The sequence below is a fragment of the Colletotrichum karsti genome, assembly GCF_011947395.1.
Source record: "Colletotrichum karsti strain CkLH20 chromosome Unknown Scaffold64, whole genome shotgun sequence".
Classification (NCBI taxonomy): Eukaryota; Fungi; Ascomycota; class Sordariomycetes; order Glomerellales; family Glomerellaceae; genus Colletotrichum; species Colletotrichum karsti.
In genome coordinates, this window is record NW_024065964.1 from 226,130 (window position 1) to 248,556 (window position 22,427).

The following is a 22,427-nucleotide window of genomic DNA, read 5'->3' on the forward strand; positions in this document are numbered from 1 at the left end:
ACTGGTCTGTTGCTCTCTTCTTTCGATCGCAGCGACGTTTTCTTGACAAGTTCCAAGCTGGCCGGTTGTCGCGTAAAGCGAAAAGTAGGAAAGAGCTACTAATGAGATTCGAGTTGACGAGGAGAGAAGAGGCTGCCTGTGTAGCAGCACTACGGGCCGTCCGGAAGTAATCTTGCGGAATGATGGTGTTAGATTGTCCGGGGTTGACGGCAAGCTAGGAGAACCGGTGCCACTTGAGGTCAAGTCAAGGGAAAGACACGGTAAGGTGGAGGAAGATAAGGTAAGCTCTGGAGATGTCAGTCGAAAGATGTCATCGGCCAATGGTTCTAGACAGCTTAGGCCGCAAAATTCCAGTAAGTAACGTGTTCTATTGAGACAGGCCGAGGTGCTTCCCATGTAGCACAAGAAGTTGAGAGAGTGTCGGTTGACAAGTAGGTACCTGTCCTTTCCCCGTAGGCAACAAGGTAATCCGGGCCATGTCCGTTGCTGGTTGGTTTCGCGTGTCGCAAGCACGACTCGGACCAGGACTACCAGCGCCAGCGTTCTGCGACGAGGACGAGTTCCGAGGCTAGATGACGTCGAGCAGCCCGCTCATGCATTGTAAGGATAGGTACCTACCTACTCGATAGACTTTAATGCCTGATAAGTGTTTGAGTCTTCGATAAGCCAGGTACCTGATCTTCAGCTGCGTGCCGTCTACCAAAGGCACCTTACTACCTAGGTACCTAAGGTAGTAGCATAAGTGTGGCCCGTGGAGGGGCTAATTCTATTCCACTATGCACCTAAGGTAGCGCTGAAAATATGGAGGTAACCTAGTCGAGCTCCTCCTGTGCATTTATGCAGGAAGGAGGTACCCTTGGCCCGTAAGAAAAGATACCTGGATCTCTCTACCTCACGTTCCACGTAGGTAAGAAGCAACCGCAGCCCAAACCGAGATTGCTCCGGGTCCCTTACATGCCACGTTCCTTTCACTTGAGCTCCTCCCGTTGCTAATTATTTTCCAACTTGTCACCCCCGTAGCATTGGCTTGCTGAGCCTGTTTGCTGCTTGCTGATCCTCAAGTTACACTTGTCTACCATCTTCGCCCTTGCGATCGCCAGTGTCGTGGTCACCTTGCCAGTCTTATACCACCAAGATCCATAATCCAACTGGCCATCTGCCGGCCTGTACTCGAAATTCGAAATGTCCATGCCCGCCGCATCTCGCAACAGCCAGCAGGCATAGACACTCATCCTTCATCCCGTCGTGATATACCCGCACATCGACATCTCCAGAATGGCAGCTCCCGCCAAATCGTCGCGATGGGGATCCTTTCTCCAGCAGGCCGTTGCCGGCGTAGAGGCTCGCCTTGATAACATCCTCGCTGAAGGAGAGAATGGCCCTGGTCAACAGCAAACTCAAGCTCCTGACCGTCCCGACACTCCCGCCAAGGAACAGTCGCAAGTTGGTGAGCCATGCCCTTCCGCCCCATGGCCCGACAGTTAATTGCTGACCTCGTCGTCTCTCAGGACCATCTCGATCCTCGACCAGTAGCCGTACCAATGACCGTCTTCAAGAACGCCTGGCCAAGGCCATGGCTGCCAAGAACTCCCAATCCTCGGATGCTCGCAGCGCCAGACCGAGCGCTGACGGCGACCGCCCAGGTGCCGTATCTCCCCAGAACGAACCTTCAGCCGCCTTCGTTTCGATATCGACCGCCGGTTCAGCTTCCGCTCCCTCGGTTCCCGCCCTCGGTCTCGATGTACTCTCGGGAGATACCACGCAAAACATAAGCCAGCCCACAACCGCCTCTGTGCAACATTCAGAGGAAACCCCACGGTCTCCGATTACCACCCCGAAAGAAATCAACAGCGAGTCCGCAAAAACAGTTTCGACCTCATCAACTGTTCCACCCCCTCGGTTATATCTACCCGAAAGCAGCACGACCGAGGCCCTAGGGAAACCTGCTCACGACTGCAACCGATGCACTGAGCTCCAAGTTCGAGTTGAGGCCCTGGAAGCCGGGTATGAACAGGCGGCGAAAGATCAGCAAGAAGAGATACATCGTCATGTGGAGCAGTTCGAGGCGCTTCAGGCAAAGGTACAGTTCTTGGCAAAAGAGGCAACCGATGCCGCCCGAAAGTCGGCAGTCGCAGCTCCGGCTGGAAGTGATGAGCGAAAGCTCGCAGAGAGGGATGAAAAGATTGCGTTGCTCATGGAGGAAGGGCGGTACTTGGCTGCCACCGAACAGAAACACAGGTCCATCATCAAGAAGCTTAGGTCACAGGTCGCAGGGGATGAGAAGGTGGTGGGAGATTTGCGAGGTCGCCTCGAAAAAGCGCTGGCCGATATGGAAACACTGCGTACAAAGGCCACTCGAGTGGAGGAGCTTGAGCAGCTGAACCAAGAGCTACAAATACGGTCTAACGGCATGCTGGACGAGTTGAACGCCTTGCGCGCCGATGCAGCTACTGACAAATCCACGATACAGAAGCTGCGGGAAGATCTCCGCAAGGCCACAGACCAAGCCAACTTCGCCGTAGCACAAGCCAACGAGGAGGCACTGGCGGCAGCCAAGCGTCGCACAAAGGATCTCGAAGACAGTGTTGCTGCCCTTCAACTAGAGAAGACATTCGTCGCTGATAGGGCAAAAGCAAGCACCGCTGAGGCAGAGGATAAGGCTGCGCGAGCGGCAGAACGTTCTCGTTTGAAGGAAATTGAGTTGATGGCAGAAATTCAAGCGATGGAAGGGAAACTAGAGGCCATGCGCGCGTTGGCGGAAGAGGCGTCCTCTGGCGCTGTGGGGGATTCCCAGGCCAAGCTGCTGCGCCAGGTAGAAACACTGCAGACCCAGCATGCTATCGCCACGGAAAACTGGCAAGGCATTGAAGCCAGCCTGCTTGCTCGTCTTGGTAACCTGGAGCGAGAGAGAGACGACGCTCTGCGACGGGAATCAGACATGAGGAGGAAGGCCAGAGAAACGGTAAGACTCTCCGCCTGATTCTGGGGGACAGGTTTTGGCCTTTGATTGAATGCTGATGCTGACAACTTCCCAGGCGACCAAATGCAAGCGCCAGGACGAAGAGCTACAAGAACTTAGCAGCAGGTTTCCCAGCTACCAGCGAGATATAGAGACATACAAGTCGCGCGTCGACACGCTGCAAAAACGGGCAGAGGAAGCTGAGAGCGCACTAGCACAAGCCAGATCAGACCTTGAAAAACAACAAATGGTATGGAAGGCAGAGAGGACGGAGTCGGATCGTCGTCCCTGGCTAGAAGACACAATGTCAAGCACAATACCGAGGATGCACAGCCGACCAGACTCGCCCTTGCTGTCCGTACCAACGCGTACTTTCAGCAACGACCTTCTTCTGCTGCAAGGCGGCTCTGGCCCCGGGAAGGGCCGCAAAATTTCAACCCCGACAAGTGGGACGGACGGCTTCCAGGATGGATCGTCTCCAGGGAGAAGGTTGTCAAGCCAGCCTCCATCAAGACCATCGATTTTACCTGGCGTCCCTAGCCTCCCTGGCGCGACGTCCCTGACATCTTTCGAATTACCTCCAGATTCACTCCCAACACCGACGTCGCATGCAGGCGAAAAGGACGACATGTTTGATGGTGTGGAGACATCGTCCTCACCTCGGCAAATTATGCAAGACATGGTGTCTGTATCGACTGTAGCAGCAGGACCTTCCGTACAGTTGGTTGAAAGGATGAGCGCAGCCATCCGTCGGCTTGAGGCCGAAAAGGTTACATCGCGTGAGGAACTCGCAAGAATATCAGGACAGAGAGATGAAGCAAGAGCTGAGATTGTTGCTCTAATGAAAGAAATGGAGTCTGGTAAGACGGCATCAAAGCGAGTGGCCGAATTAGAAACCGAGGTTGAGGCTATCAACGCGAGATACCAAACGACGCTTGAACTACTTGGGGAAAAGAGCGAGCTCGTGGAGGAGCTCCGTGCCGATGTGCAGGACGTCAAAGCCATGTACCGCGATCTAGTAGAGCGCACAGTCAGGTGATGGGTGGGCTACGCAATTCTCTGGGGCCGAGCAAAATGCCAGGTCGTTTTGAAACATACACCTGCTTCCTAAGGGACGTAATAGGGCGGGCTATTTAGATACAGGGAGATTGTATTCTGCATGGTTTAGAGATCTATGCCCTCTCCCTCGGCTGCTCGCTCAATATAGCGACGGACCTGAATGATGTATCAATTAGCACCATGCATAAGAAGCAAGCGGAACACCGTATCGTTATGGTTGAGCATACCTCCTTGTCTGGTGCCAAGTCCAGGGCCAGGTAGCCATCATTGTCTTTCTTGTCAAATTCGGCGCCGGCTTTCAGCAACGCCACCGCTGTGTCGCCTGGAAAAGCCCCATGTGTAAGCCTCGCACGCGAAGAAGATGAGAATTTTGCGTACCATGTCCTTCGGCGACCGCATGGTGAAGAGCGGTGTAGCCGGATGCGTCGGTGGCGTTCAAAGGGCTCTTGTTCTTGACGAGCAGATTTACCATAGGGACTGAGCCCACAGCAGCAGCCCGATGAATGGGGTATTGGCCGCGTTTGTCGCGGACTCTGGTAGATGCGGGCGGGTCGCGGCTGAGAAGATTCTTCGCGACATCCAAATTGTTTTTAGAGGCGACAAAGTGAAGAACGCTCTAGAGAGACTCATCAGCATGTTCCGAGCTCAATAGTAGCTCGCAGCGCTACTGACCTGTCCGTTATGGTCTGGAAACGTACGGTATTAGTGAGCTTTTCTCCAAGACATAGCGGAGACCTCCTTACTCTTCAAGTTTACATCAGCTCCTTTCTGTAGCAAGAGATTCACGAGTTTTTCGCTATCCTTGATACTGGCAGAAATCATCAGTGGCGTCCAGCCGCTGCCGTCCTAAGAGAAAACGTCGAGTTAGCCAATATAAGTCGATGCTTGTTGGACACTGCCGTCTGACGACGCAAAGGAGCTGGGGGCATACCTGAACATCTGGGTTGAAATTGCGAAGTTGTGCGAGGAGGAGGACAATCTCCGTGCAGTTAGACGATGAAGCCCAATGAATGGGAAGTCTGCCGTCGTCATCTTCTCGGATAGCAAGCTTCGGCTCGGTCTGGAGCTTGTTAAACCAGTCCAGTCAAATCAAGTCCGTCCCGGAACTTGCGAATCACGTGAGGGATACGGCGTGATGTTTTACCTTGATGAGCGTCTCCGCGACCGAGACTGGTAAACATTAGGTTGGTACCTGGTTTCAATAGCAAATCGAAGCTGCTATGCTCACCTTTGGCTTCCCGAGCTGCTGTGTGAAGTGGAAATCGATCTTGGGACTCGTCCATGTCGTTACATGAACTGAAAACGTAAAGAATTTGGCGACGTCGATAGAGAGTAAGCCGCACGCCGTGGGATGTCAAGGGCGTATTATACAGCAGGATGCCATCTGACGATGTTATGCAGCACTGCAGATGCTGATGTTATTTATATGCAAGGTCGAAGAGTCAATCTTCCCTTACCTTACCTACCTAGGTACCTAGTTACATGGGCCCCGAACTTGCTTTGGGTGGAGGGAACCCTTTCCTGAGGTACCTACCTACCTACCTACCTACCTATGTAGAAGCCTACCTAGGTACACCGGTGCCTACCTGCCTTGGTTAAGTCCGATGGAAGGCACCCTAGGTACCTTAGGAGGTTGCTTACGTACCTCAGTAGGTAGTATACCACTTCAGGCTAGGTGCCTAGGTTACCTTACGTTATCACGCCTGAACCAAGGAGCAGATGCTGGCGCGGGAGCTGGCCCATGCGCAACGCGCTTCGCGAGGTATCACCCAGGCACCAGCTAGCTAATTGAAATTTCATCTCCCGGCAGTTACCGCCATCACATCGACCGCATCATTGTCATCAGATTCGTCAAATCTGGACTTTCGACTTGTATCACACACCAACCGGATATTCGCAATGCAAGTCGACATGTCCGACACGGGCCCTCCAGCTAACTCTCCTCTGGGATCACTCCTAGACGGCAATCAGAAGACCACCAAGGCCTTCTACTCAGATTCGCCACTTGCACCGACGAGAAAGCGACAGCGGACTGAGTTTGCCGATACGACAACCGAGACGAATCAGAAAGGCGCTGTCGACCGCCGCTTTAGACTTGAATACTCGAACATCCAGAAGCTCCCAGCATCTCTGGCCTCCAAACAACCAGCTCCGCCGAATCAGTCACGAAGAATCAAGTCGCAACCGAACGCTGACCAGGCTCTTGTGCGTCAACGCCCCCCTCAGAAGCTTCTTGAGGGTCCAAATGGCTCCGTCACTGCCTCCAGCAAAGACACCCAACTGGCTTCCGTCGGCAGTAGCCAGGTCAAGGGACGGCCTTCCGAGTCCACGAGTCTGGCGCGCATGGGTACATCAGCATCGCAAGTCGGCAGGCCTGAATGGCAACCTCCCTGGAAGCTTATGAGAGTCATATCTGGCCACCTTGGCTGGGTGCGGAGTTTGGCTGTCGAGCCTGGGAATAAATGGTTCGCCAGCGGTGCCGGAGACAGGACGATCAAGATTTGGGACCTCGCAACCGGATCGCTCCGCCTTACCTTGACTGGGCACATATCAACAGTTCGTGGCCTCGCCGTGAGCCCCCGCCACCCATATTTGTTCTCCTGCGGCGAAGATAAGATGGTCAAGTGCTGGGATCTCGAGACGAACAAGGTCATCCGCCACTACCACGGGCATCTGAGTGGCGTATACACGCTGTCGCTCCACCCGACTTTGGACGTCTTAGTTACGGGAGGCCGAGACGGAGTCGCGAGAGTATGGGATATGCGGACACGAAGTAACATTCACGTTCTCTCGGGCCATACGGGAACTGTATCAGACGTTAAGTGCCAAGAGGCGGATCCTCAAGTCATCACAGGCTCTTTGGATGCAACGGTGAGGCTATGGGACTTGGCTGCCGGCAAGACCATGGGTGTTTTGACACATCACAAGAAGGGCGTCAGGGCCTTGGCCACCCACCCGCGAGAGTTTACGTTCGCGACTGGTAGTACGGGCAGCATCAAGCAATGGAAGTGCCCCGAGGGTGCCTTTATGCAGAATTTTGAAGGCCACAACGCCATCATCAACACTCTCAGTGTCAACCAGAGTAATGTGTTGTTTTCGGGTGGCGACAACGGCTCCATGAGTTTCTGGGACTGGAAGACGGGACATCGATTCCAATCCCTGGATACTACGGCACAGCCAGGTTCCTTGGACGCAGAGGCTTGTATCATGAGCTCGACATTCGATCAGTCTGGTCTGCGTCTCATCTGTGGCGAGGCTGACAAGACAATCAAAATCTGGAAGCAGGATGAAAAGGCGACGCCAGAGACCCACCCCGTAGTGTGGCAGCCAACTCTGGCAAGACGCAAATATTAGTGGGCTAGACTTGGCAGGCGGAACAGAGGGTACGGGAGAGAACGGAGAATGATGCAGCCAGAAGGGAACCCGAGCACAGGCAGAAAGTGATTAATAGATACCCAATTGTTTCTGCCTCATTTCAACAGTTCCGGTTCTGTTTGGTATATAACATGAGCTAGAAAAATAGACCAAGTGCCCTCACTTCGCCGTCATCTCTAAACGCCATCTTAATCTCTTCGTCTCCGACTGCAAGGCGCATTTTGCTTGGTCGTTCAGCCCGTTGTGCCTCTAAAACTATGATGCCTGCGCCGACCAAGTCGACTGCTGCTCGGCGAAGAGCCATGGCTTCCATCACTCCGGCTCTGTCCTTGGCATGACCTGCGTCAACTCCGACAGAACAGCAGCCGAGGGCCGCGACGAACCCCGAGTCTGAACCGCCAGTATCCAATTTCAAGATGCGATGTAACTCGTCAACGACATCCCCGAACGTCGTTTCGAAGGTTCCGTTCCTTTGGATCCGGACCAGCAAAGAGCTGAGGAGCAGTTTTGGTGCGAAAGCCAAAGATCTCAAATACTGCTGAATGGGGTTTGTCGTCGCCTCGCTGATGGCTTTCCTGATAATCTCCACAGTGACCTTCGCGGGTGCCTTGTCATGTCCCTTCTGGCTTCCTGAATCCGGTCGACTGCGATTCTCGGACTCGGCGATTTCAACGGCTCGTCTACAAATATCCAAAGCTCTCCTGGCATCACCACTGACGGCGGCCACTTTTCGGCTGGCGAAGCCGATAGCATCTGGTGAAACAATGTTCCCTGGGACCCCCTCTAGTCTGGACTGTATGATCTGTATTAGTTGCTGGTGATTGTATCCTGGAAATGTGATTCTCGTCAAGCCTAGAATATGTCGTTAGTTTGCTCGTAACGTTGCAGGATTCGCACGGCGTACCTATGCGAGAACTGATTTTGTTACTAAGGGTTCTTTCTGGGAGATCCATGGTATTGGCCACAGCGAGAACAATAAGCCTGCTGTGTCGCAAACCAGGCCAGTTGAAGAAGTTGTACATGACGCTTTGATTTCGCGTCACTAACTGATCGAGCTCGTCCATGAGAACCACGCATGGCGTACGGCGAGGACTAGGGTTGTTGAACTCTCGTTCCAGAAGATCGATGGCTTGCGACGGGCTCACACGCTCCCCCTTCAAAGCTTCCCATAGCAGACTGTATGACTGATGGGGGTCGGTAATTTTCATGCCGTTGATCTCCACAAAGATGAAGTCATCAAGTTCGTCAGCCCTGACGTTGTCTTCCAGTCGAGAAATCACTTCGCGGACAGTCGCTGTCTTCCCAGTTCCGGGCGTACCGGCAATGTAGATACAACTTCCAGTGCCATCTGCAATGGCAGCCTCCAGATGAGAGTATACCGTGGAGAACTCGTTCTCTCGGCATGGCAAACTTGATGGGACCGAGGCAACATGAAGTCGGGACCGTGCCTGCTGGAAGGGTGACGACTGAAGACGTGCTGGGGACAGCTTCCTTGTACCCAAAGGGGTGAACTCTAGCGTCTTCTTCACCATCACCCTTGGGAGATTGTCAATACCACCACGAGGATAAGCACGCATCGAAGAGCGACCACATACCTTTTTCGGGAAGACGGCGTTGTCGCAGTGCGGTTACCGCCGCGAGGGGTTGAGGCGCCAGATTTTGTTGTCCTTTTTGGCGTTACAGCATCGGTGTTGTCGGTGAGAGCAAAGGACTGTTCGGGAGTTGTTTCCCTTTCCGCTCGTCGACTTCTGGTCGACTTGGTTTGCGACTTGGTGAACTGGATCAAGTCATGGACACCCTCCTCACCAGCGCGGTAGATGTCCTCCCAAATAAATTCGTCTGTATAGGTCGCTGTTCTCGTATTGCATCCACGACGGCAGATAAACAGCTTGCCGAAGTCGGGGGATGATCGTGGGATCTTGCCGGACGGATACTTTTTGAAGAACTCTTGCGGAGACAGCACGACAGCCTTGCCATTGATGGCCGCAAGTGGATTGACGTCCCATGAAGGGGATATGTACAGCTCGTTCTACCAATAGTAAGTCTCGGTATAGAGCTGGGTTGGGCAGCTAGCCTTCCACATGGACAACGTACGGGTAGAAAGTCCGAACGTTTTCTCCCTTTGTTGCGTATCTCTTTCTCCGTTGAGAACCACATGAAGTTCGCAGCCTTCTCCGCTTCGTCGCCATCTTCTATGAACTCGCATACGATGGCCACCCACGCCTCCTTTGACCCCTCTGCCTTCAGGAGGACACAGTCGCCAATGTGGCATTGGAAGCTTCCCAAGCTGGCCCCAACGATTCGCTGTTCACGACGTGTCCTTTTGCGCTTCCGGGGGCTCTTATGCTCCTCGTCCTCTTCATCATTGTCGTCGTCGTCGAGCCTCGCTGGAGATTGGGTAATGGATCGCTCATATAGCCATTCCCAAGGCAGGTCTTCGATGCCGAGTTCGTCATCGGAATCGTCTCTAGCGACACCCGTCGGCTTGCGAGATTGTCGCTTGGATTGAGGCACCGTGGCCATGGTGTGTGGGGATCCGGGAGACAGGATGGCGAGGCAGATGTCAACCGTGTGTAGCTCTAGAGAAAGTGAACGTTTAGATAGGTACTAAGCCTCACCCCCAACCCTCTAATTGCCCCCCCCCCCCTTCTAATTACTATTTTTAGATATACTTTAGGGTTAATTTTAATAATAATAAATTTAAATTTAATGGTATAATAGGGCTAAATCTAAAATTAAAAGTATAAATAACTTTATTATAACCCTTTTACCTCTAATCTCTATATTAGTATTATTTTTTTAACTAATAGGCTAAGTTATAAATACTTAATATATACTATAACTTTAATCTTTATTATTATAATCTACTAAATATTTATAAAGTACTTATTTTTATCTTAATATACTTTAGCTCTTTTTAGTAATATAATTTATTTAATATATATTTATAATATAAATATCTCTTATTTATTATTTATTTAAGCTATATTGTTAAAGTTTAGCTACTTTATAATTTTATTAAATATTAGCTTATAATATATAGAGTTAAACTTAGCCTCTATTACCCCCCTCTTAAATAGAAACTTAAACTTCTTAAAGTTATTTAACTTTATAGGTATTAATATAATAAATATAAAAAGGTTAAGAGGTATATTAGGGTCCTTTTAATAAAAAGAAGGTATTTTTAATATATTAATATATTATAAGTTAGCTAGTATATATTAAGTTAAATAGAATAAGAAAGGCTTAATTCTCTAACTAATAAATATATATATAAGACTAGCTATATATATTTCTAGTTATACCCTAGCTATAAGATCTAAGTTATAAGTATTCATTTAGTTTTTATACTTATTATATAACCTTTTAGCCTTATAGATAAAGCTATATCTCTATTTCTAATATAATATACTCTTTAAATATATAAAATAATATAATTATTCTTTATATTAATAATATAATATAAATTTAATAAAAGACCTTTTAAAATATATTTCTAAAGGTCTTTTAAAGCTAAATAAATTACTTTTATACCTATAAAAAATACTTTATCTCTAAATAATAAAATTTTCTTTATTATTATATTAATTTAAAGTTATTAAAATAATATAGTATAATTAGCTTATAGGTAGGGCGCTATATTCCTATTAGCTAATTACTAATTATATAACCTATATTATATAATCCTTAATATCTTTTAATAAAATCTTATTATTATAGCTAATTAGTTAGTTATAATAATAATAATAAATCTATACTATATAAGCTTAAATACTATCTATTTATAATATTATTTTAAGCTTAATATATTATAATTTATATCTATATAATATTACTAAATATATAATTTAATACTAATTAGTAATTATATTATTTATATTATTAAGACTCTTATAATAAGATCTTAATTATAGATTAATAAGAATAACTAAATATAGTTATAATAAGGGTAATTTAGTCTTAAGATCTTATAAGTCTATATAACTTTAATAATAATATATTATTTTATATACTTCTATTTATTATTATTATTTATTATTATTACCCTTAAAGTATTTATTATTAATTATACCCCTTAGAGATATCTACTAAATAGTAATATTTATAATAATAAACTTTATACTAAATAAAACCTTAAAGAGGCTATTCTAAATAGTAAACTTATTTTAATAAAACTTAATTAAGTATAATAAGATACTATAATATTTTAGCTTAATAGATCTTATTAATATTAAGGATAATATATTTTATATAAATAATAAGAACTTATAATTAGAGGGATATAAAAGGAAGCTATTATTAATAATAAGATAAATAGAGTAATAATTTACCTTCTACCCTATTAGGAATCCCTAAGACCCTAAATTAACTTAATAAGATTATAATATATTATTATTTATTAACTAGAGAAATAGTTAAAATAATATATTAATTATAATCTTTATTATTCTCTATTATTATTATTATAAAAGTATTTAAAATATATAAATATTAAATAAGTAAAAAGTCTCTATTTATATAAAAGTCTCTATTTATATAAGGTATTAAGGGTAACCTAAATAATAATAAAGTTATTAATAGTAATATTATAAAGTTATTATCTTTAACTATTAGCTATTTAATTATTTTACTTAATTACTTTATTAAGAGGGAGTAAAATAGTATTAAATAAGATTTAATAATAAATAGAAAATTAGAGTGCTTTTATATTTTATAATATCTTTAGCTATACTTATAATAAATAAAATAAAGAATCCTCTATAAAATATATACCTATTAATTCTACTAAAAATAAATAGAAATATAAAACTCTTTAAGAAATACTCTATTCTATATAAAATTAAGAAGTAAGTAAATAAGTATTATTAAGATTTTATAAATAAAATTAACTTTATAATAATACTTAAAATTATTATTATAGTTATTATTAATTATATTATTATTATTTTTTAAGCTAATAATCTATTTAGATATAATTTATATTAATCCTTTTATAATAAGTTTTAAAATTAGCTATAAGACTTTTAAAATAAGTTAGATATAAATATTATAAAATAAGCTATTAAATATCTTATTAATAATAGTATATATATAAAGAATAATAGAATAAGACCTTAATAAGATCTATATAAAATTACTATACTTATTATATATTATATATAAATTAATAAGGAGATTACTAGAGCTAAAGCTAGTAATGAATAGCTATTAATAAAGTTAAAAAATCTAAAGTTTTAAAATAAAATTATTAAAGCTTAAATAATAGATCTATTACTCTTATTAAATAGTAATAATCTTATAAATAATTAATAGTAATAAGATAGTTAAGATCTATATATAGAACTTTATACCCTATTAATAACTATAAAACTAAATTAATTAATAATATTAATTTTAAATAGATTTAAAGGAAACTAAAAAAATAAATTTAAGCTATTATAACTTATTTTAGAGATTAATTATATTAGCCCTCTATATTATTATTAATCTATTAACTATATTAACCCCTTAATAACTTATAAACCTTAATAAGTTATATTATAATAATATTAAGTTTAGAGGAGGGATATATAATATATTTAAATTGAAACTTTTTATCTTTAGAGACCTCTATATAAAGATTAAGATTATATAACCTTAAATAGAAGCTACTTTCTTTATTATATTAAAAGATATAGCTACTAATTATTATTATAATTATCTCTATTAATAAATAAATCTCTTTTTTTATAACTTTATAATATATATTAAATTATACTTTAAAATATTAAAATTATAATAAGTCTATCTATTTAAATAGTAAGAACTTATATTATAATAGATTATTATTATAAATCTAGAGAAAATAAAGCTTAAATATTTTAATTTATTAATTATTAAGTTAATAACTATTTAATAAGCTCTATTAACTAAATAGATTAATAATAAACCTCTCTATAAGTAAATACTTAATACTTATTAAGAAATAAAAGAGGTAAAACTCTATTTATTTTAATTTATATTTATATTTAAAGGAGTCCATAACTAGTTATAATTTATAATTAGTTCTGTAGCTATAATCTCTTATTAAAAGACTAATTAGTTTATTATTAATAAAATACTAAAAGGTAATAGCTAATAATAATAATATAGTTAATTTATATAAAGATTAAGCTTTAATAAACTATTAAAGTGCTATATATATAGAAAGATAAGCTATTAATTAATAAAATATACCCTTAATAAATATAAATAGGTATATAATAAGTTTAAGATAAGAAGAATAAATAATAATATTAATATTAAGTTATATAATATATTTCTAACTTAATATAAAGAAGACTCTATTTAGAATAATTATAATAATATTAATAATAATCTAAATATAGAGGAGATAGCTTAAGACTATTTAATAGTATAATTACTAAAAAACTATATTACTAAATAAAATTAAAATAAAGATAGTAATTAATAATTTTATATTTAGATATTAACTATAGCTATAATAAATAATAAATTATTATAATATTAATGTATAGCTTATAAAGACCTAGATATCTATTTTAATTTAAACTTAATTTCTATTTTATAGTTTCTATTTAATAGGAGATACTCTAAGTAGCTATTTTAAGATATATTACTAAATATAAAAGTAGTAGATATATTAATAAGAGGCTATAAGTAGATAAAGGTATTATAATAAATAATACCTTTAGCTAAGCTAAATAATAAAAGAGCTAGAGAAATAGGAGCCTACTTTAATAATAATAAGGATAACTTATCCCTTAAGATTATTATAATTACTACTCTATTTAGCTCTTTTTAATTTTATATTTTAATTATAAATATACCCTTTTTATTTAGCTTAAATAATATAAATTAACCTAATATAAAATATAATAACTTAATAAATAAGTTAGTTTAAAATAAATAGACTTAAATATTAATTATTTATAAATAGAGTTATCTATAGCTATTATGATTCCTAAAGTATTAATAAAATATCTAGCTTATTAAGATTAAATTTTAATAATTATACTATAAATTTAGCTATTTATCTATTAAGTAACTTTATAAATTATTTATAAAAGCTAAATATAATATTAATCTATAGTTAATCTTAAAGCTAATAAAGATCTACTATTAATACTAAATAAAAGTAGCTACCCCTTAACGCTTTAAGTTTAAAATCTAAAATAACTATAAGTTTAACTATAAGATTATTATTAATATCCTCTATATTAATAGCTACTTTATAATCTATATTATAAATAGAGCTATAGAGTTTAATATTATAAGATTTATTTATAACTTCTCTATTAATACTATTTAAAATATAATTAAGATATATTAAATTAATATTTATATTAAGCTACTTAATTAACTTATTATTAATATAAAAACTAATCCTATATTATAATAGTTTAAGTAGTTAGCTAGATCTATAGGGATTACTATAATTAAGGTCCCTATAGAGATTTATAACTTAATTAGTAAAGTTAAAAGATCTTATATATATCTCTATTATATATATAATATTATTTAAAAAGATTAGCTTATATTAAATTACAATAAAGTACTATAGATAGTAATAAAAGCTATTAATAATACCTTAAAATTAAATAGTTTTATACTTACTCTTTTTATTTTTAATATATATTTATATATTAATAAAGATTTTATACCTTTATTAAAGATTACTAAATATACTTAAGTAATTTAATTAGTAATAAGCTAGCTATAATATCTATAAGCTTAATAATAAATAGTAGAAATACTTATAATATATAATAGACTTAATATAAAACTAATAATATTACTATTTATTTATTCTAAAGTCTATATTTATTATAAAAAAGTAAGATAAATAAAACTTTATAAGCTTTTTACTATTAATAATAAGACTTATATAATAAAAATAGATTAAGGACTTTAGAACTTTTAATTTATAGTTATATAATTATATTATCATAATCTTAATATTAAAACCCTAATTATCTTATTAAATAATTTACTAGAGATAGAAATATTAAATAAAAAAGTAGTTTTAGCTATACTAATAGTATTAGAGAGATAATAATATAAAAGACCTAAAAAGGTATTAATATTAATACAATAAGATTATTATAGTAAATCTTATTATTATAATACTAATAAAGGATATACTTATTAATAAAATTATTATTAAGAACTTTATCTCTATAAAAAAAGAGAGTACTTTAAATCTTATAATTAAACTATATAAAAGTAATAAGATTATAATACTAAATAAGCCTTTTAAGTAGTTAATAAGAGATAAAATTAAAGCTCTTAAAAAGTATAAAGTTTTTAATATTATTATTTATAACTTAAGAACTTATAGTAAATATAAAATCTTCTTATTATATATTATTAATAAAGTTAAATATTACTTAAAAGATAGTCTATATAAAAAGTCCTAATTAGTAATATAAAGCTATAATAATTATAATAAGATTAATATATTAATATAAATATTAATAATCTAATAATATAGCTAGAGATTAATCCTTATAATTACTCTATCTCTAATAAAATAGGGCTATATCCTCTAGATATAAGATATTACTTAAGTATATATATAATTTAATATTAAGTTAAATTAAATTATTTTAATATACCTATTAAAATAGATTAAAAATAATTACTCTAAATAGATAATTATATATATTATTAAGCTACTTTATAATATTATAAAGGCTAAAACCTATTAGTTTATAATATATAGTAAGTATTATAGAGAAAGACTCTAAATAATATAATTATTATTTAATTTATATTTATTAATATTAAAAAAACTATTTAATAATATTACTATAATTAATATATAAACTAATAATATAATTAAACTATTAATAGGTAGGAAGTATTACTTAGCTCTAAGGGAGCTCTATAGTAATTTACTAATATAAGTTTCTTAGTTTTTTAATATAATTTTAATACTTTAGCTTATATTATCTCTTAATATAATAAATAAATATAAATAATAATTAAATTAATATTAATTAATAAGTTTAGCCTAACTAAAGTCTTTAGGTATATATAAGTTTATAAGAGCTATAAGAAAAGGGGGGGTAATAAGCTTTATTATTAATATTAAATAAAAACCTTATAGAGGTATTTAATAAATAATAATAATAGCTTAAATCTATTATAATAATACTAAATCTTTTAGTTATAAGTCCCTCTTTATAATATCTTTATAGTCTTTTAGTTAAAAGAGTAGCTAATAAGGTATCTCTATTATATTATTAAATAGATATAAAAAGCTAGCTATTTTAAGCTTGATATTTATTTTTTATCTTTTTATAATCCTTTTTTATTATTATATTTAAATTCCTTTTTTAATATATCTTTTATATCTTTTAATATACCTAAATAGCTTAAATATAGCTTATATTATAAGCTATAGTAATATTAACTTAATAAGATAATTATTAATATAAAGATCTATATTATTAAAGGCTTTAAGTTTAAAAAGCTAAATTATACTTATTAGCTTAAAGTTATTTATTTTATTTTAATATATTTAAGATAAGCTATTAGTTTTAACTATATTATAAAGAGCTATATTATATATATTTAAGATCTCTATAGTAATAATAATAATATTACTATTAAAAACTAAGATTTAAATAAAATAAATATAATAATAGATATTATTACTACTATATATAAGCCCCTTATAGGTTTTTTAAAACTAGCTAAATAGCTTAAAGCTAAGAATCTATAAATCTTATAGATCTAGATTAATATTAATAGTATTACTAATAGTAAGTAATAGAGCTATTATAATAGTCTTAGATATTAAGGGTAAGCTAAAAGTCTTCTAAAAAGTTTAATTAGTAAATAGTAAAAGTTTTAGAGATATCTTCTAAAGTATTAGAGATATAGTAAAAATGTCTATTATTATTATTATAATAGGGAAAGTTAAGGTATAAAGTAATAAAATAGTAGCTAAAATAGAAAGGGCTTATATATAGTTATATAACTAGATAGCTATTAATTAGTTAAGTTAATTAGGCTAAACCTAAATTTAGTTAAATATATAGTTTCTAAATATAATATAGTAGCTAAAGGCTATTAAGCTATCAATAAAGTTCTTCTTTAACTTAAAAGAAAAGGAGCTTAAAAATACTAATTTATTAGGAAATAGTATAAGCTAAAGTACTATTATTATAATAAATATATTATAGAACCTTATATTAAGAAACCGCTATTAAGCTTATTTAGAGCTAGGCACTAGTTTATCTTTATTATAAAGAAAAGCTTTAAGAGTATTTTAAAGTTTAAGTAATTAATATAAAGATATTAAAATATAATATTAATAATATAGTTAAGCTTAAGTTTTTATAAAGGTCTTTTAAAATAAATTAATAAGTTATTAATATAAATTATAATATCTATTAAGCTAATTAAAATCTATAAAAAAAAAGTAATTAATAATAAGCTTATATTTAAAGAGAAGAATATTATCTTAATATATAAGTTTCTAAAGAGTTATACTATTTATTATAGATTTATAATATAAAGTACTATTTTAATTATAATATTATATTTTAATATATTTAATAAGTATTTTAAATATAATATTAATATAAAATTCCTTTATATATATTACCTCCTTTAATATTAAGTCTTTAAATAAAGGTCCCCTTTATTCTATTAAAGTATTCTTTATTATATAAATATATTTTCTTAAAATTAAAAGTCTTTTTTTATTATAATAGATAAAATAAGTATTAAGTTTCTAAATAAATAAATTAAGCTTAAAAAGAGTAATATTATTTATTAAATAAATAGTATTATATATATTTATTATTATATTAAAAAGAAATAAGTAAAGTATATTACTTAATATACTAAAGATATTTAATAAGCTTCTTTTAAGGTCTCTAAGAGTAGGATTAACTAATAAAAAGGTAATAATCTTTTTAAAAAATATATTTTAATTTCTTAAAGTTAATATTATTCTTAAAGCTATAACTATAGTCTTTTTATTATTTATAATTTATTCTTTTTATTTAAATTACTCTATAAATATAAGCTATTTATTAATATTAAATATTTCTTATTAAATCTTTAAGTTCTTTTCTCTAGTTATATAGATAAGTTTATTAGATTTATTTATAAATACCTTTTAAATATAGTAATAATTAATTACTATCTATAGGTAACCCCTTTTATAAAGATATCTTACTTAAGTTAAATTAGAGCTTATATTTAGAATTAAGTTAAATTATTTTAATAAAGATTAAAAAGTACTTAATAAGCTTTAAAAACCTTTTTAAGATATTATTATAATAGATTTTTATTTTAAATATATTTAAAACTTAAAAAAAAGTTAATATAAGCTATTTAAATATTTTAGCTTAATAGATATTATTAATAATCTTCTCTATTTAGGTTAAATTAAAATAGCTATTAATTACTTTAAGGAAGTTAATAGTTATATTTATTCCTTTTACTTATAAAATATCTTAAAAGTAGTATTTTATATATACCTCTTTTTAATTAAATAATTAATAAGCTATATTAATATTAATAGAGGCTTTTTATAAAATAGTATTATATTTAGTAACTATAAAGGTATTTAATATAGTTAATATAAATATGAATATAGCTTAGAGGGCTTTAAGAATATTCTAAAGAGTATAGTTCTTAATTTAGATTATATCTATATATATTATTTAAAGGAGTAATAAGTATACTACCTTATTTAAGTAATTCTAATAGTTTTTAAATCCTATAAGTATTAAGTTAAAAGATATTATATTTATTATATAAATTTTAAGTAAATTATCTTAATTACTATATATATTATCTTTAATAATAAATATAAAGTTAATTAGTCTTATTAGAAATTTTTAGAAAATACCTTAAAGTTAGTTAGCTATAATATACTTTATAACTACTTTTAAATATTTATATTTAGTAATTTTAATCTAATAATTAGCTATATATCTTATATTTTTTATAGTATAAAACTATTAATAATTAAGGCTAATTTATTATCTTTAATAGGCTTATAGTTTAGCTTAAAGTTAGAGTTAATAAAGTAAAAGATATTTTAGCTTTAAGTATAATATAAATATCTAGCCTATTAAATAGGTTAGTCCTCTCTTATTTTAAAGATATACTTAATATCCTCTACCTAGTGAATAGGGGACCCTTTACCCTTTCTTTAGGTAGAGGAGTATAGATATACTACTTTTAGTTTAGAACTTATTTATACTATAGGGATTTTCTATTTAATAACTAATAACTTAGTTCTAAGTATATATAACTATAGAATAATTTAATAACCTTTATAACTAATTAACACCTTTAATAACCTCTCTCTAGTTTATAACCCTTACTTTACCTCTAATATAACGTTCTTCCTTATAGAAGAGTCTTTATAGGTATTTATATAGGTGGGAAGTTATAAGAGATAATAATTAGACTTTTTTACGCTCTTTTATACTTATAACTATATTAAGCTTTTCTATAAGCTCTAGAGGCAGTAGTAAATTAAAGCTATTACTATCTAAGTTATAGCTAGGGATATCTCTATTATAGGTAGGAACGCTATACGTTTACACTATATATTTACGCTATACTATAGAAAGTTAGGTTATAAATAATATTAAATAAATAGGGGCTAAATAGGAGCCTAGTAGTATAATAAGCGTATTAGGTTATATAGTTAAGGCTTTTTTACTAGGTATATATAGTATAGGGTATTATATTATTTTATAGGTTATTTATACTAAGTATTTACTTATTAGGTTGATTTATATAACTAAGGCTATATCTAGCTTTAGCTTAAGCGTATAAACCTTGATTATATAAATAAAGATATACTTAATAATAATTAATTTAATTAGAAATTTTATTATATAGATAAAGTACTTATTAATAGGTTTAATAAGTTTTATAAAAAAGAGTATATAAAGTAGATCTCTTTAATATATATAGTAAACTTAAAAGAGGGTATTTAAATAATTTATTTAATTAAAGCTAAGCTTATAATTATTATAAGTTAGCTAATATATATTAAGTTAAATAGAATAAAAAAGGCTTAATTCTCTAACTAATTAATATATATATAGGACTAACTATATATATTTTTAGTTATACTCTAGCTATAAGATTTAAGTTATAAGTATTAATTTAGTTTTAGTATTTATTATATAACTATTTAGCCTTATAGATAAAGCTATATCTCTATCTTTAATATAATATAATACTAATTTAATTATAAAATATTTAAATTATTAATAACTTATTACTTTTAAAACTAAAAAGAAAAAAAAAGTAATTTAAAAGAGTTTATTTTTATTTATAAAATAATAGAGGCTTTTTAAAGAAAGTATATATAAGGATTTAGATCCCCTAGCTAGCCTAACTAACTAAAGTAGACTATTAATAAATAGTTAGTAAAATAAGATCTATACCTTATAGAAAACTCTATATAGAGGGATCTTATACCCTTAAGATCTTTAAGCTTTAGTTAATATATTATTTAACCCCTATATTATAACTTTTAAGTTAACTTAGTTAGGCCTTTAGCCTAACTCTTATACTATAAAAGCTTTATTAAATTATATAACTTTTAGTATTTATAAAGAAAAATTAATAATACTTTTAAATATAAATAAGATATATAAAGATACATATACTTAAAAAATTAAAAGAGAACTTATAGGTCTTTTTAAAAGAGTAAACTATTATAAAAATAATAATATTAAAATAAGGAATTAATTAAAATATTATAATATAAAAAAGGCCTTTAGCTACTATATTATATTTAGAAACTATATATTTAACTAACTCTAGGTTTAGCCTAACTAACTTAACTAATTAATAGCTATTTAGTTATATAACTATATATAAGCCTAAGGTTCCTATTTTAGCTACTATTTTATTACTTTACGCCTTAACTTCCCCTATTATAATAATAATAGTAGACTTTTTTATTAAGATATCTCTAATACTCTAAAAGATACCTCTAATACTTTAGAAGATACCTCTAATACCTTAGATCTCTTTCTTAATACTACTCCTTTCTACTATTTACTAACTCACTAACCCTTTTAACTATATAGCCTTTAGGCTATTATACTATTATTAAACTTTTTAAAAGATTTTTAGCTTACCTTTAGTACTTAAAACTATTATAGTTCTATTACTTACTATTAGTAATATTATTAATATATTATAATTTAGATCTATAAGACTTATAGATTTTTAGCCTTAAGCTATTTAGCTAGTTTTAAAAAGCCTATAAAGGGCTTATATATAGTAATAATAATATCTATTATTATATTTACTCTATTTAGATTTTAATCTTTAATAATAATATTATTATTATTACTATAGAGATCTTAAATATATATAATATAGCTTTTTATAATATAATTAAGACTAATAATTTATTTTAGATATATTAAGGTAAAATAGATAACTTTAAGCTAATAGGTATAGTTTAGCTTTTTAAACTTAAAGCCTTTAATAATATAGATCTTTATATTAATAGTTATATTATTAAGCTAATATTACTATAGCTTATAGTATAGGCTATATTTAAGCTATTAAGATATATTAAAAGTAGAAGATATAAAAGATATATTAGAGGAAGAAAGATAAGGAATAGGCTTTTAGCTTAAAATAGTAGCTAGCTTTTTATACCTACCTAATAATATAATAGAGATACCCTATTAACTACTCTTTTAGCTAAAGGATTATAAGGGTATTATAAAGAGAGACTTATAATTAGAAGGTTTAGTATTATTATAATAGATTTAAGATACTATTACTACTTATTAATAATAAGGCTTATTATTCCCCCTTTTCCTATAGCTCTTATAAACTTATATATACCTAAAGACCTTAGTTAACTTAAACTTATTAATTAATATTAATTTAACTATTATTTATATCTATTTATTATATTACTGGCTTAATAATATAATTATTAATATAAAGATCTATATTATTAAAAGCTTTAAGTTTAAAGAGCTAAATTATATTTATTAACTTAAGGTTATCTACT

At 33.1% G+C, this 22,427-nt stretch overlaps 4 protein-coding genes across 4 annotated transcripts; 2 read left to right on the top strand and 2 right to left on the bottom strand.

Annotated features, from left to right (window-relative positions):
• Nucleotides 1-1,275: 1,275 nt before the first annotated feature.
• Nucleotides 1,276-3,499, top strand: CkaCkLH20_12743 (m protein repeat protein; the record flags this gene model as incomplete). The annotated part of the gene is made up of 4 exons (XM_038895455.1): nucleotides 1,276-1,447; nucleotides 1,509-2,962; nucleotides 3,036-3,209; nucleotides 3,293-3,499. The coding sequence occupies 4 exons, from the start codon at nucleotides 1,276-1,278 to the stop codon at nucleotides 3,497-3,499; spliced, it is 2,007 nt and encodes a 668-aa protein (XP_038739287.1).
• Nucleotides 3,500-4,123: 624 nt separating this feature from the next.
• Nucleotides 4,124-5,301, bottom strand: CkaCkLH20_12744 (uncharacterized protein; the record flags this gene model as incomplete). Its single annotated transcript, XM_038895456.1, has 8 exons — nucleotides 4,124-4,174; nucleotides 4,246-4,340; nucleotides 4,397-4,634; nucleotides 4,691-4,704; nucleotides 4,762-4,864; nucleotides 4,950-5,078; nucleotides 5,163-5,188; nucleotides 5,247-5,301. The coding sequence occupies 8 exons, from the start codon at nucleotides 5,299-5,301 to the stop codon at nucleotides 4,124-4,126; spliced, it is 711 nt and encodes a 236-aa protein (XP_038739288.1).
• A 616-nt stretch (nucleotides 5,302-5,917) lies between these two features.
• On the top strand, nucleotides 5,918-7,372 carry CkaCkLH20_12745 (uncharacterized protein; the record flags this gene model as incomplete). Its single annotated transcript, XM_038895457.1, has 1 exon — nucleotides 5,918-7,372. The coding sequence occupies one exon, from the start codon at nucleotides 5,918-5,920 to the stop codon at nucleotides 7,370-7,372; it is 1,455 nt and encodes a 484-aa protein (XP_038739289.1).
• A 157-nt stretch (nucleotides 7,373-7,529) lies between these two features.
• Nucleotides 7,530-9,916, bottom strand: CkaCkLH20_12746 (origin recognition complex subunit; the record flags this gene model as incomplete). The annotated part of the gene is made up of 4 exons (XM_038895458.1): nucleotides 7,530-8,245; nucleotides 8,298-8,929; nucleotides 8,989-9,422; nucleotides 9,488-9,916. The coding sequence occupies 4 exons, from the start codon at nucleotides 9,914-9,916 to the stop codon at nucleotides 7,530-7,532; spliced, it is 2,211 nt and encodes a 736-aa protein (XP_038739290.1).
• Nucleotides 9,917-22,427: the final 12,511 nt, after the last annotated feature.